General features: G+C 36.5%; 1 protein-coding gene across 1 annotated transcript in view; it reads right to left on the bottom strand.

Moving 5' to 3' along the window:
- Nucleotides 1–12,061, bottom strand: part of COL6A6 (collagen type VI alpha 6 chain) — a 117,310-nt gene that overhangs the window by 58,090 nt on the left and 47,159 nt on the right. The window contains exons 12-20 of the mRNA XM_039837109.1: nucleotides 10,448–10,602; nucleotides 8,215–8,307; nucleotides 6,932–6,985; nucleotides 4,997–5,068; nucleotides 4,884–4,910; nucleotides 4,515–4,559; nucleotides 4,373–4,426; nucleotides 3,275–3,337; nucleotides 297–362 (exon numbers count right to left, since the gene is read on the bottom strand). Of these exons, the coding sequence (XP_039693043.1) occupies nucleotides 297–362; nucleotides 3,275–3,337; nucleotides 4,373–4,426; nucleotides 4,515–4,559; nucleotides 4,884–4,910; nucleotides 4,997–5,068; nucleotides 6,932–6,985; nucleotides 8,215–8,307; nucleotides 10,448–10,602 (629 nt within the window). The remainder of the gene's footprint in view (nucleotides 1–296; nucleotides 363–3,274; nucleotides 3,338–4,372; nucleotides 4,427–4,514; nucleotides 4,560–4,883; nucleotides 4,911–4,996; nucleotides 5,069–6,931; nucleotides 6,986–8,214; nucleotides 8,308–10,447; nucleotides 10,603–12,061) is intronic.

Here is a 12,061-nt window from a genome sequence, read left to right as displayed (position 1 = left end):
AGCTTAATCCCAGGAGACTTGCCTTGTGAGTGTGGGCTGTATAGATCTACCAGATCTTGTTTTTTTTTTTTCCATGTACTATAAATAATGTCTTTTCAGGGTACGTGTTCTCTGGATCCTGGGAAGGCCAATAGCTCTTTTGCTAGTTCTATCAGTATATGGCTTTTCCTAAAAATAATTTTTTTTGTATGGAATCCACTCTGATTCCAAATTCTTTATAGGTACTTCATATATGTACTTCACATCATTACAAGTTTATTTTCAAATGCCCAACTTCCAAACGCCCCCATAATTACTTGTCTTCCGCCTTCTCCTTTCAAACCCTTGGGTCCTTCTATGCTATTGTCAAATCCAGGAACTCCCTAAAAAATAGAAAATAAAAATTAATAGGTTTTGAACATTTCTCCTTAAAAATGTGACTTGTGTATAACACATTTAGTCACCTCCCCCCACAAAAGTTGATAAGTCCAACCAACTGAAAGCAGAAGTAGGTTAAGATTATAAATGGCTTACAAGAGTTTCCTTTTTCTCCTGTGCTTTGCAGAAGGGAGTGGAGACTCAAGGTATGTGTGTGGGGGGAAATTTAGAGCTCACCATAGAAGGCATAACCAAGGAAGGTAAGGATGACATGACTTGTGTTTATAACAACTCTGATCCTGGTCTGGAGGTACCCCTTCTGGCTACTGTCATCCTTTCTCTTAATCTTTTCTTTCTCAGGGCCTAGGCAACTTTATACTTGAAGGCTGGTAGATTTTGCTTTCCCATACCCCTTGGAAAAGGCAAATGTTGTAATGGGTTCTATCACAAGAACATAAGTACACTGAGCAGTGCTGAGGACTGCATCTGCTGCCCACTCCCATTTTTTCTCTCTTGGACGCCTGATTGCCTTCTTCCCCCATATGCTTACTCCTACTTTTCTGGTTTCCAGAAAATTCTAGAATCTTGCATTTTTCTCAATATTCATACAAATGTTCCAGCAGGAACTCATTGAAAACAGGCACACATTGTGGGATACTATCCTCTGCAAGCCAAACTGAAAACTTTCAATCTTAGATAGTTAGGACCACAAGCAGAGCAGTGTCGCCATGATGCTGGAACAATCAATAGAGCCAGTCTATTCAGTCAATGCTCCAATAAATTGAGTGGGGACAGCAATTATCCAGTCCTGCTGAGTGCCAGCTGCCAGGCTGTTTGGCTGACAGCAGCCCAGATTGCCTTCTTCAATCAATAACTCATTTGTGATCACCAACAGGGACATGTCGTTGTTCCAGGCACTCACTAAGCTTTTAAACAAGTAGTTTCTACACTTACAAAGCTTATAGGCTAATAGGGTGAAAATAATGAGCTTAGAATTAATTTATAACTGATATTATTAAAACTTACGGGAAAAATTCTCTCTCCCACATACCAAAGTCAAAGATTATTTTCTACATTTTCTGCTTTACTCTAAAGTTTAAATATTTGTCTGTTAAGTCCTCCAAGCAGGGTATACATAAATTACATTATTAGAGAATTACATTTTGGTGAGAAAGGCGTGTAAGGAAAAGAAGGTAATGTAAAGTCCAAAATTTTCTCCCACTGGATGTATAAACTTCTTACTGTGGTACAACTCTGAACTATTTGATTAAAGAGATGACATAAAAAAAATCATATTCCAGCACATTCTACAAAATAGAACATCCCAATTTGCATCTGTTCAGTCTATGGTCTGGTCCAGTCTTTCAATTTCTATGCAACTAGACAAAAAAAAAATCACTTAACACAAATTCGTAATTAAATATGAGCTCCTAATGATCCAGCAGGAACTCATTGAAAAGTTCGAAGATATTTCAGTCATCTATATACGATAGCCAACTTAAAGTTCAAGAACAGGTAAAACTAATTTATGGTCCTAGGATAGTAATCACCTTAGCGAGGACGGGTGGTGACTGGAGTAGACATGAGGGAATTTCTGAGTGCTCTGTTGTCTAATGTTCTATCTCTGGATTGTGAGTGCACAGGTGTATTTACATTCATCAAACTGTACATTTATAATTTGTGTATTTTTCTGATGTATGCTACAGTTCAAAAATAAGTTCTAGTCAAACAAAATGAAAACAGACTCATAGATACAGAGAACAAACTGGTAATTGCCAGATGGAAAGGGATTGTGGGTTGAGTGAAAAAGGTGAAGATATTAAGAAGTACAAATTGGTAGTTAGAAAACAGTCACGGGATGTGAAGCACAGCAGAGGGAATATAGTCAACAATATCGTAATAACTATGTATGGTACCAAGTGGGTATAGAATAATTGGGGAATCACTTTGTATATTATATAAATGTCTGACCCCTATGCTGTACACCTGAAACTAATATAAAATAATATTGAATGTCAATTGTAATTGAAAGCTAAAAAATTATAAATTAAAAAATTAAGTTCTGGGGATCTAAAGTATAGCATTGTGATGATAGACAACAATGCTATATAATATGCTTCAAAGCTGCTAAAAGACTAGATCTTAAATGTTCTCGCCACAAAAATGATAATTATGTGCCATGATAGAGGAGTTAGCTAACACTCTGGTGGTAATCATATTGCAATCATAAATCAATGCCTTGTACACTTTAAATTTATACTATGTTATATATCAATTACATCTCAATAAAAAGTTTCGTAAACATTTAAAAACAAACCTAAATCCTAATTCACTAAGATTCTGGAATTTCCTAATGTGTAGGCATGGTGATAAAAGCCTTAACTAATGTTCCATTGGACTTGGTGTATCCCTTATGTCAGTATGGGTCATACCTTTTTTTGGCATAGGCGATGCCTACTAACTGATTGTGTCACTGTGAGAGCAGGCACAGCTTTTGTGTCATAGGTTTTGCCTGCTATAATCTTAGTCAGCTTAGAGCCAAGGAAATAAAGCGAATATTCTCAACTGAGAAAGAATCTTGGAGAACAGAAAAGAAAAGATGGCTTGGTTTCCTCTATTCTGTTCATGGTACTCAGAGAAAGACAAGGAAGTAGACTGGAATTCTTTCACAGCTCTGTAGCAAAAGGACAATTCCGAATGTGTATTCTCAACAAAAACAAATGCAAATGATGTGCAAGGGCTTCTCACTGTCCATACTCACACCGTGTGTGATGAAGCTCTACCATAAGGGATCTGCTTTTAAAATTCTACAATTGTGCCTGCGATGATTTAAACTCAGGCTTGCTGTTGTAGTACCGTAAAGTAAGGATGACAAATCCTGATGTTAGTTCACAGCCCGCACAGCCCCGGTACTTACAGGATCTCCTCGCAGGCCCTTTGCTCCACGGTCACCAGAAATCCCTCTCTTTCCTGGGCTTCCCTAAAGTTAATAAAAATCAGAAGAAGGACAAGACAAGAATAGTCATTAATAGAAACGAAGAGCTTATCTTCCCCCTGATTTGAATAACTATTTTTCTCTAAAATTATTTTTAAACTGGAAAGAGGAACAACCAAAAAATAGTTTCAGGCATCATACGAAAATTTAAGAGTGATCTCAATTATTTGCCACAGTGGTGAACCCTGCGTTCCAGACACATTTATCATCTTATTTACATTTTTTTTTTACAACTACTTTATAAACCAGGTATTGTTTATTATCTTTCTTTTAATGAGGCAGCTGAGAGTCAGAGAGATTATCCATTTCCCCAAGGTGGTTGCATCAGCTAAAAAGTGGATTTCTGACTCAACTGTTCACACCCTAAAGACAGATAAAGTAGATGATAGAAGTATGGCTGCTGTTGGTATTTGCTCTAGATGGGAATGAGTGGCACATAGTTCCACCGTGCTGCTGTGTACCACAGACTCTTAATACCCTGTGGCTGTTCTTAGTTGGTAGCTGTTTTTCATTAATGACCCCAGTTCTTCACTCCTATCTGTGTCTAACTCTGCAATGCCTTCCAACTGTGGCGGGGCAAGATTCCCTATCCTTGAGTTTGGCCATGACCTGACTTGGCCAACAGAAAAAAATAGAAATGTCACTGTGAGAATTCCAAGCCTGGGCTCCAACAGGCCTTGAGAGACCTTATGCATTTCTACTTCCTCTCGCGTGCTTCTGTCATGAAAGGTCATGGCCAGGCAGCTCTCTCGTCCCAGGAGGAGAAAAAGAGACATGTAGAACAAAGCACCCATTTGACTTATAGATACATGAGCCAAGGTTAGTCATGCTCAGCCTAGATCAGCTGAACCTCTCAGACACATAAGAAATAAAAGTTTATGAGATTGAGGTTTTGCAATTGTCACAAAGCAATTTTGAGGCACTAGCTGACTGATACACCTAGGACAGCTCTTCTACTCTATTAATCACATCTTTAACTCTGAGTACAGTTTTCATGTTGTCCCTTTATTGAATCCCTACCTGAGATCCTTCATCACCCTTTTCTCCTTTTCTTCCAGGAAGACCACTGTCACCCTAAAAAACAAAAGAATAAACTCAAATTTCCATTTTCTTAATGAGAAAATGCTCATAAGGGTCTTAAGTCACCAAGAGAAGACTCTACCTGTATTCCATTTAATCCGTCAATTCCACTTTCCCCAACTTCTCCCTAAAAGACAAATGTGATCAGAATAGAGTGCCTTACATTTATGTGGAGAGAAGATAGACACCAAACAAAAAGTTTAATTTTATGTTCCACATATAGCCTCTTTGTTAGGCTTGCCCTAGGTAATATCAAAGATTAATGAGTAATACAAACTTTCAACAAATAATATATATTGCCGGCAATAAAAGACTGGAATAAACAAAATGAAATTATCGACAATAAAAAAGGTCAACATAAACTTCATTTGTACAATCTACAATAATCTAAAAAATAAAAATATCTCTAGATAGTAGATAGGGAGATAAATGAACGTATTTAGTACCATACCTCCTGTCCATTTAGTCCCCTGTTTCCCTGAAAATAGAAATAACAGTAGTGGTTAGTGTAAGAAAATGGAATCAATGCTAGGAAGATTTCACAGTGTCTTATGCAACACTTACCTTAGGACCTTTGGTGCCATAGCATCCCCTAATACCTTCCTCTCCCACTGGTCCAGTATTTCCTCTTTCTCCCTGAGAAAGAACACATATCCTGATGAGCATTTTTCTGTTGGAACCTGGAGTCTGTCTTGGAAATTTGACAAGTGTTATGTTGGGAAAAAAATATGTGCCTTCTCATGGTTTACAATCCAGAATTCATGCTTTAAAGAAGTTAAAAATGGAAGTAAACCAGAGCTACTCTGTTGACAACTTTGCTTCAGATCTCACCTGGACGCTGCCATGGGTAGGGTAGTATCTAAATAAAACAGATATACAAATAACTGGCAGCTGAGATATATTCTCAATATTTCAGGAGATATTTCAGGAACAGATAACGAGAAATTGGTGAGATATCAGAGAAGGATGCTCCAGGTATAATCTATGCAAGAGGCATAATTTCTAGACCCAAATCCATCTTCCTTCTCTCTTTCTTTAAACAAATAACTGCTCCTTCAGTCCTTGTTTTGGTAACCCCAGCAGTCTGTATATCTTGTGAGCTGGAAACAAAGATGTCATCCTCAGCTTCTTTCTCCATAAGTAGTCACCAAGTTATGTCCATTCAACCTCCATTCATATTGTGCCAAACTAAGATTAGGATTTCTTTGTCTTGTACCTACTACTTCAAGGCTTCCAAGTCTAATGCCTGCCTTAATGGCATCCATTATATTGCCTGGACATGCTTTCTAAACCCATAGCCCATCGTTTTTACTCTTATGTGTAACATCATTCAATGACTGCTCATCAACTGGAAGACACCATCCAAATCTTCCAGAGATAGGTATTCAAGGCTCCCAATAATTTGAGTCTTGCTTGCCAAATAACCTCCTCTCATTGTATCCTAGGTTCCAGCCATGTTGACCATGTGCCATTCTGCAAACACACAATTCTCTGACTCAGTTACATGCCCTTGAACACACTGTTCTCTCTGTAGTAGAATGTTCTTCCCTACAAACTTTGCCTGGTGAAATTGTTCTTTGTCCTTCAGATGTCTGCCCACAAATTACCCCTTATTTGTAGCCTTCCTCTTCCAAGTCCTAAGTGCCACCAAGGCTGTTACTTGAGGTTGTTAGGTATTTGTTCTGTTATACTCTGTCACACTGCATCTCATTATACCTCTAGTATACTCCTTGTGTATAACAGCTGCAACCACTGTTGTCTTGTTTCTTTTCCACTGGTTTGGAAGTTACCTGAGATGGGAATCTTTCTTGTTTGTTTGCTTGTTTGTTTGTTTTTATTTCTAGGGCTTAGCAATGTGCCTGGTACATGGTAAGATGCTTTAATATTTGTCAAATGAATATATGAATGGATGAGTATAGTTGTGAGTGAGGTCTTTGATAAATAATGTGACAAATGGTAAGATGCCTATATAATTGTCAAATGAATGGATACATTGATGGATGGCTGAATGGAAGGAAGGAGGGAAGGAAGGAAGAGAGGGAGGGACAGAGGGAGGGACAGAGGGAGGGACAGAGGGAGGGAAGAAGGAAAGAAGGAAGGGAGGAAGGAAGGAAGGAAGGAAGGAAGGAAGGAAGGAAGGAAGGAAGGAAGGAAGGAAAGGTGAGTTTCTTGATAAGTAATGTGGTGGTTTGGTTTACCTATGCAAAGTGGATCAGGAAGGGGGAAATGACAGTGGTGTGACTCCTCTGGGAAAGATGATAAATTTGGCATTGAGTTCACTGTGCAATGTTGGTGGATGGCAAATGAGGAGACAGTAGGTTAAGAGACTGCTAATGATTACTAGAAGCGAAGTCTGATGAGGATTAGGAAAGAATTCTGATTTTGCACACAAACCATTAGAATCTAACATTTCTTGTGTCTCTCTGAACTGACACAAATGATTTCATATTGTAGATATGTTCTTAGGAATAAGTGAAGCTGAAAAAACCCTTGACTTACAGCAGTGCCTTCCTCTCCCAGGTAGCCTTCACTGCCTTTAAAACCTGGGAGTCCCTGGAAATAAGGAAAGGAAGAGTAGTACATTAGCACTCTATAGACCAAAAACCAGAGGTTAACCAAGCCAAATTCTTCAGCTTTACAGTTTTATTTAGAAAAGTAAGAGTTTGAAAAATTTAGTACTCTGCCACAACCTAGGCTGCATTTATACGCATAAAAATAAATGGAATTTCGAGACGATAACTCAAGGGTGTGTGGGCGTGTGAATCCTAATACTGTCCATAACTCTCTCTGGGGTCATATATAGTGCTGGCGTTTTTGTCCAGACAAATGTTCAAATGACACAGCTACATTTGCCCCTGGCAAGCTAGAATTATCTTCTTTTTATTTAAAAAAATCTTTTTTTAAGATTTATGCTACACATAGAAAAACAGACCACCTACATGTTCTTCCATTCTTTCTGGGCTCTGTTTTTTAAAAATTCTATCACTCTTTTTACATGAAATTGAAGCATTCAGGAAATAATTAGTCCAAAAGCTTTCTTTATAGATACAGCCATAGTAGTTTTGGAGTTATAGTGCTATCTATAAATTATTCAAAACTCAAACACACATGTAAACAAGCAGTATTGAAAACATTGTTGAACATATTCATAGTATGTTTGTACATGTTTAAACATTTCCTAAAACCCCAAATCATATTTTTACATAAAAGTACACAAACTCCTTTTTGTTAGGAAATATCTGAATTTACTGTTGGTTACTGTTTTCCTAATTGGCCTGTTTTTGCCTATACATCTGTGATAACATTTTGACTGGATAAAGCTGAATGAAACATCTTAACATCTTTTGCTATGATAGGGTGATCTGATCTAGCTTGATTTTCAGCAGACTGCACAAAATATTCTCTACTTGATTTAAATGACTGCAGTTATTAAAAATGGAAATTGAAATGACATCGGTATTCGGAAGGTTTTCATTATTCAACATGAGAGATGACAATTGACTTTCCTGCATCACTGTCATCACTGCTAGAATATTGGAAAATCAAGGATCTTGGCAGTTGTTTCTCCTGAGATTTGTATAAAAAGTTTTTAGAAGGACTCCAATTTTGAATGTCAAGGAAAAGCCCTGACTATCTAATTTGGCATATAAAAAGAGAAGTGTAATAAGTGTTTACCCAGAGGCTTCTACCTACCACTTAAAATCACCCCTTATTTCTACCTAAACTCATGTCTGACAGACATACTACATTCAAATAAAGTGAGCCATAAATCTTAAAATCACCCTTTTCCCTGGTGGTCCTGGCTCTCCCATTGTGCCATCCTCTCCAATGCACTTGCAGAATAAACAGCAGCAAGTCCTTTCAGCAACATTGACCTTGGGGAAGGGTAGAAAATACATTACATTTTGTCGCATTGCTTTCCAATCACACATACAAGCTTACTAGTGTGATTTAGACTTCTATCGATTTCAGAAGCCTGTTTACCATTAAAGTGACTGTTCCCTAGAAAGAATGCATGAGACATTCTTCAGCTACCATCTTTCTCTGTGATCTGCATTCTCTAGCACATGAGGAATTCAGAATCAATGCAAAGATTTTTTGTGTTCTCAAAATGGTATTAGTTTACCCATGGCCAATTCACTGCATACCTATTTATTATTGTGGTTTTCTGTACCCACTCCATCCCAGCAATGACCATGGCATTTATTACTCTATACAATTCGGCCCTCAATATTCTGTTCAATAAAATGAACGCATGCTATTTTCTCCATTTCCTATCTTGTGAAATCTTTGTGCGCTAGAAGATTTAGATAGTGCCCAATGTCACACTGCTTCAAACTGAATCCAATGATAAATGCTTCCAAAACAGTGTGTGTGACAGGATTTCAAAAACATGAATTGCATGTTCAACATTTCAGAAGCATTTGCTATAGAGGGTGGGGCATGAGAAAATTCTTCTTTATACTCTGGCCAAAAAAAAAAAAAAAAAATCATATTCTGTATTTAAAAATGTGAATTTCATCTTGGACCTAGTTAGTCATCCCCTGAATAACTGATATATTCCATTACATTTTTACAATTAACCCACAAGATTTATTTTTTAGGAAAATTCTGTTTAGAGTAAATACCATGTTTTGCCTTAATTGGGGAGAATCAATTTTTGTGTTGAGTAGTTTCCCATCAAAATTCCAGTGTGAAGAAAACCATTATAACCATTTAGCAATTTCCCTTCTTTGTCTCTTATTATATAATGTTCCTTTTCTGACATTAGAAAATTCTTTTTTTCCTGAAAATCTCAGAAATACCAATAATATTTGAAACATATGAAACCAAATAATAACAAAATGGATTTTCTGATTTCATATTCAATATCAATTTTATTCAGATCACCAAAATCCTACATCAAATCTTTTACTATTAACATTAAAATTCATCTATGTCTAAAATTAAGTTTTTCTTGTACGGTATTGCATTTATGTAATATCTAAAAACTGACAGGCTTATTTTGAGTAATATCTTCCTCTCTCTATGAATTTCCAATGCAGATTTCAAATAATAGACAGAAAAAATACATTTTTTAAAATAGACACCGTCTTCCCTTGTATAAAGAAATTCCAATAAAATTCCCATTTTTTTACATAATTACTCTTCTGAACAAACTGTGTTTTAACATTATTTATGAATAAATTCTATAGTGCACAATAGCAGAAGCTAATCCTTTACTGGAAAGTGTCCCAATATGGTGTTTATAGATTTTATAAATTATAAGCAAATTTCAAATTATTAGCCATTTATTAAAGTACTACCACATATCTCGATAACACTTCACCACTCTAGTTTAAATTCTTGTGTGTTTCTGATAGAAATATGATTGAGATGCATCTCATGTACACATTAGGCTCTAAAAATAGATCATAAGGCAAAAATCTCGGTAGTAGAGACAGCCTTTAAAAATCTTTTGCTCGCTCATGAAGTACAACACTGGAGGTCTACCATCACATTACTAGTTTTTTCCTCAACATTGGAGCAGATTTCTTTTTCTCTAGTTGAACCCTAAATGTAACTGGCTCTCATTTACAGGCCATGTTGCAGGGAAAATGCGCATCTTAGACACTAGAATTACACTCCATGTGGTGAGCTGTGACACAGGATCTACAAGGGATGTGAAAACTGGCTTGCTGAGGGAGCAACTGATTGACTCTCACATCTCAAATTCCCTTTGGCACTTAAATATTCCTTGACTATAATTTGAGCAAGATTGTAGGTGCTACTGAGGTTTTTGTTTGTTTGTTTGTTTTTTAAGCCAAGCGTATAAATTAAACATGCTTTGACATATCTTTACTATATTACATTTCTTTCAAAACATCCTCTTACTTAGGCTGTCCACTAATTCAGAAAAGCCTTTCTTCACTCCAAAATGAACAAAATTAGTTTAAATTCATAAGTATAAATATTAAATCTATATAAAAAACAAATAGAAAATTTAAACTCACCTGCCTTTTCTGAATAACTTACCAGCTGCTTTGACAATTGGCTCCCAAGATCTCTCATTTCAATAGTGAGCTGGGTCTTGTACTCAAATCCTTTCCCAAATTCAATGTAGGGAAGATCAGTCAGGTCACTCGCATTGGTGGCTCCACCCAGAGCTACAGTTATGAGGGCATTCAGGCCTATGCAACACAGTTAACAATTCTTGAGGCGAGGTAGGTTTGGTTATTTTAATCTTTTTGCATCTATATCTAAATTGCTATTCTAGGAAAACAGTTACAAGAGGAACACTCATTTTATTGTCCACTTCACCCAACCACACAATGTAAAACTGATGTGAGAAGACCAATTGGAGAACAAAAGGAATTTATATTTTTCAAAACTAATTAAAAATTGGAGACAGGGGAAATTGTAACTGCGAGATAGTGAGTTAAAGAGTCCAAGGACATGCTAAAGTACAGAGGAATTAATATATCAGGAAAGTAAGTGTTCTACTAAATTTTTGCTACGCAAAGGGTGATCCTTGGAGCAGGAGTATGGCCTGCTCCTTCGAGCCTCTCAGAAATACAGAATCTCACGCCCCATTCCAGACCTAAAAAATCAGAATCTATATTTTAATAAAATCCTTAAATGATTTGTATGCACATTAGAGTTTGAGAAGCACAGCTCTAAATAACCTCATAAGGAATTGATAATCTAGTTGTAATTATAGGTAGCAAAAGACAGTAAAAGACCTCTTGTCAGGCAATTAGAAATACATGACACATAATTATCTAGAGCTGTAGCTCAGAGGCTTTGGGATTTTATAGACCAGAATATTTCAAAGAAAATTTCTAAGGACTAAGAGAGGGTTGACTTATTTTGCAAAGTAAGAACATTAAATAATGATAGTAATAAACTTGGCAATCATTATGGTCAAGGTAACCATAGCAATAACTGTGCTCTCATATATTAATAGTTATTATGTGCTTAGAAGTTGGTTAAGTGCTTTACATGCATTATCTTATTTGTAAGATACAAATACAACTGTATAGGTATGTAGAACTATAGCTCTATTTTACAGACAAGAAACTGAGGCTTAGAGAGATTAAATCACCCACTCAAGTGGTATTTTTAGGTTTTCATCCAGATAGCCCAATTCCAAAGCCTAGACTCAAAGCAAATTTTAACAACAAAAATGTACTAAGGACATAATCATAAAGAGCAGTCTTAAAATTGAATAAGCTTTACGAAAACCTGACTCCACTGGCACAAGTTTTCTCTCTCTTTTTTTTTTTTTAATAGATGGGTAAAGAATTCTTTGCATAGGACATGGAACCCAATGGACTAGAATAAAGAAATATTCACAGACTTGACCGAGAGTTAAGAATGACTTTTTATATAAGTTTATACATGATTTTGAATGAAGTGAGGGATAGAATGAAGACAAAGTTTCAGGGACACACTGGAGAGGCTCAATTTCTAGGAGAGAAGAACAGAGTAGTTGGCTGAAGTAGAATAAAGGAAGAAACATCAAAGTATTGGATGACCAACTTGTCCTGGTTTGCTTGGACTTTCCTGTTTTCGTACTGAGAGTCTCTGACTTGTCTCAAGCTAACAAGGACAGTCAATTACTCTTCCAAAAATGAGAATGAAAGGGAG

Source organism: Pteropus medius, unplaced genomic scaffold (genome assembly GCF_902729225.1).
Source record: "Pteropus medius unplaced genomic scaffold, Ma_sr-lr_union100, whole genome shotgun sequence".
NCBI classification, from domain to species: Eukaryota; Metazoa; Chordata; class Mammalia; order Chiroptera; family Pteropodidae; genus Pteropus; species Pteropus medius.
This window is presented reverse-complemented; position numbering and strand designations above follow the sequence as displayed.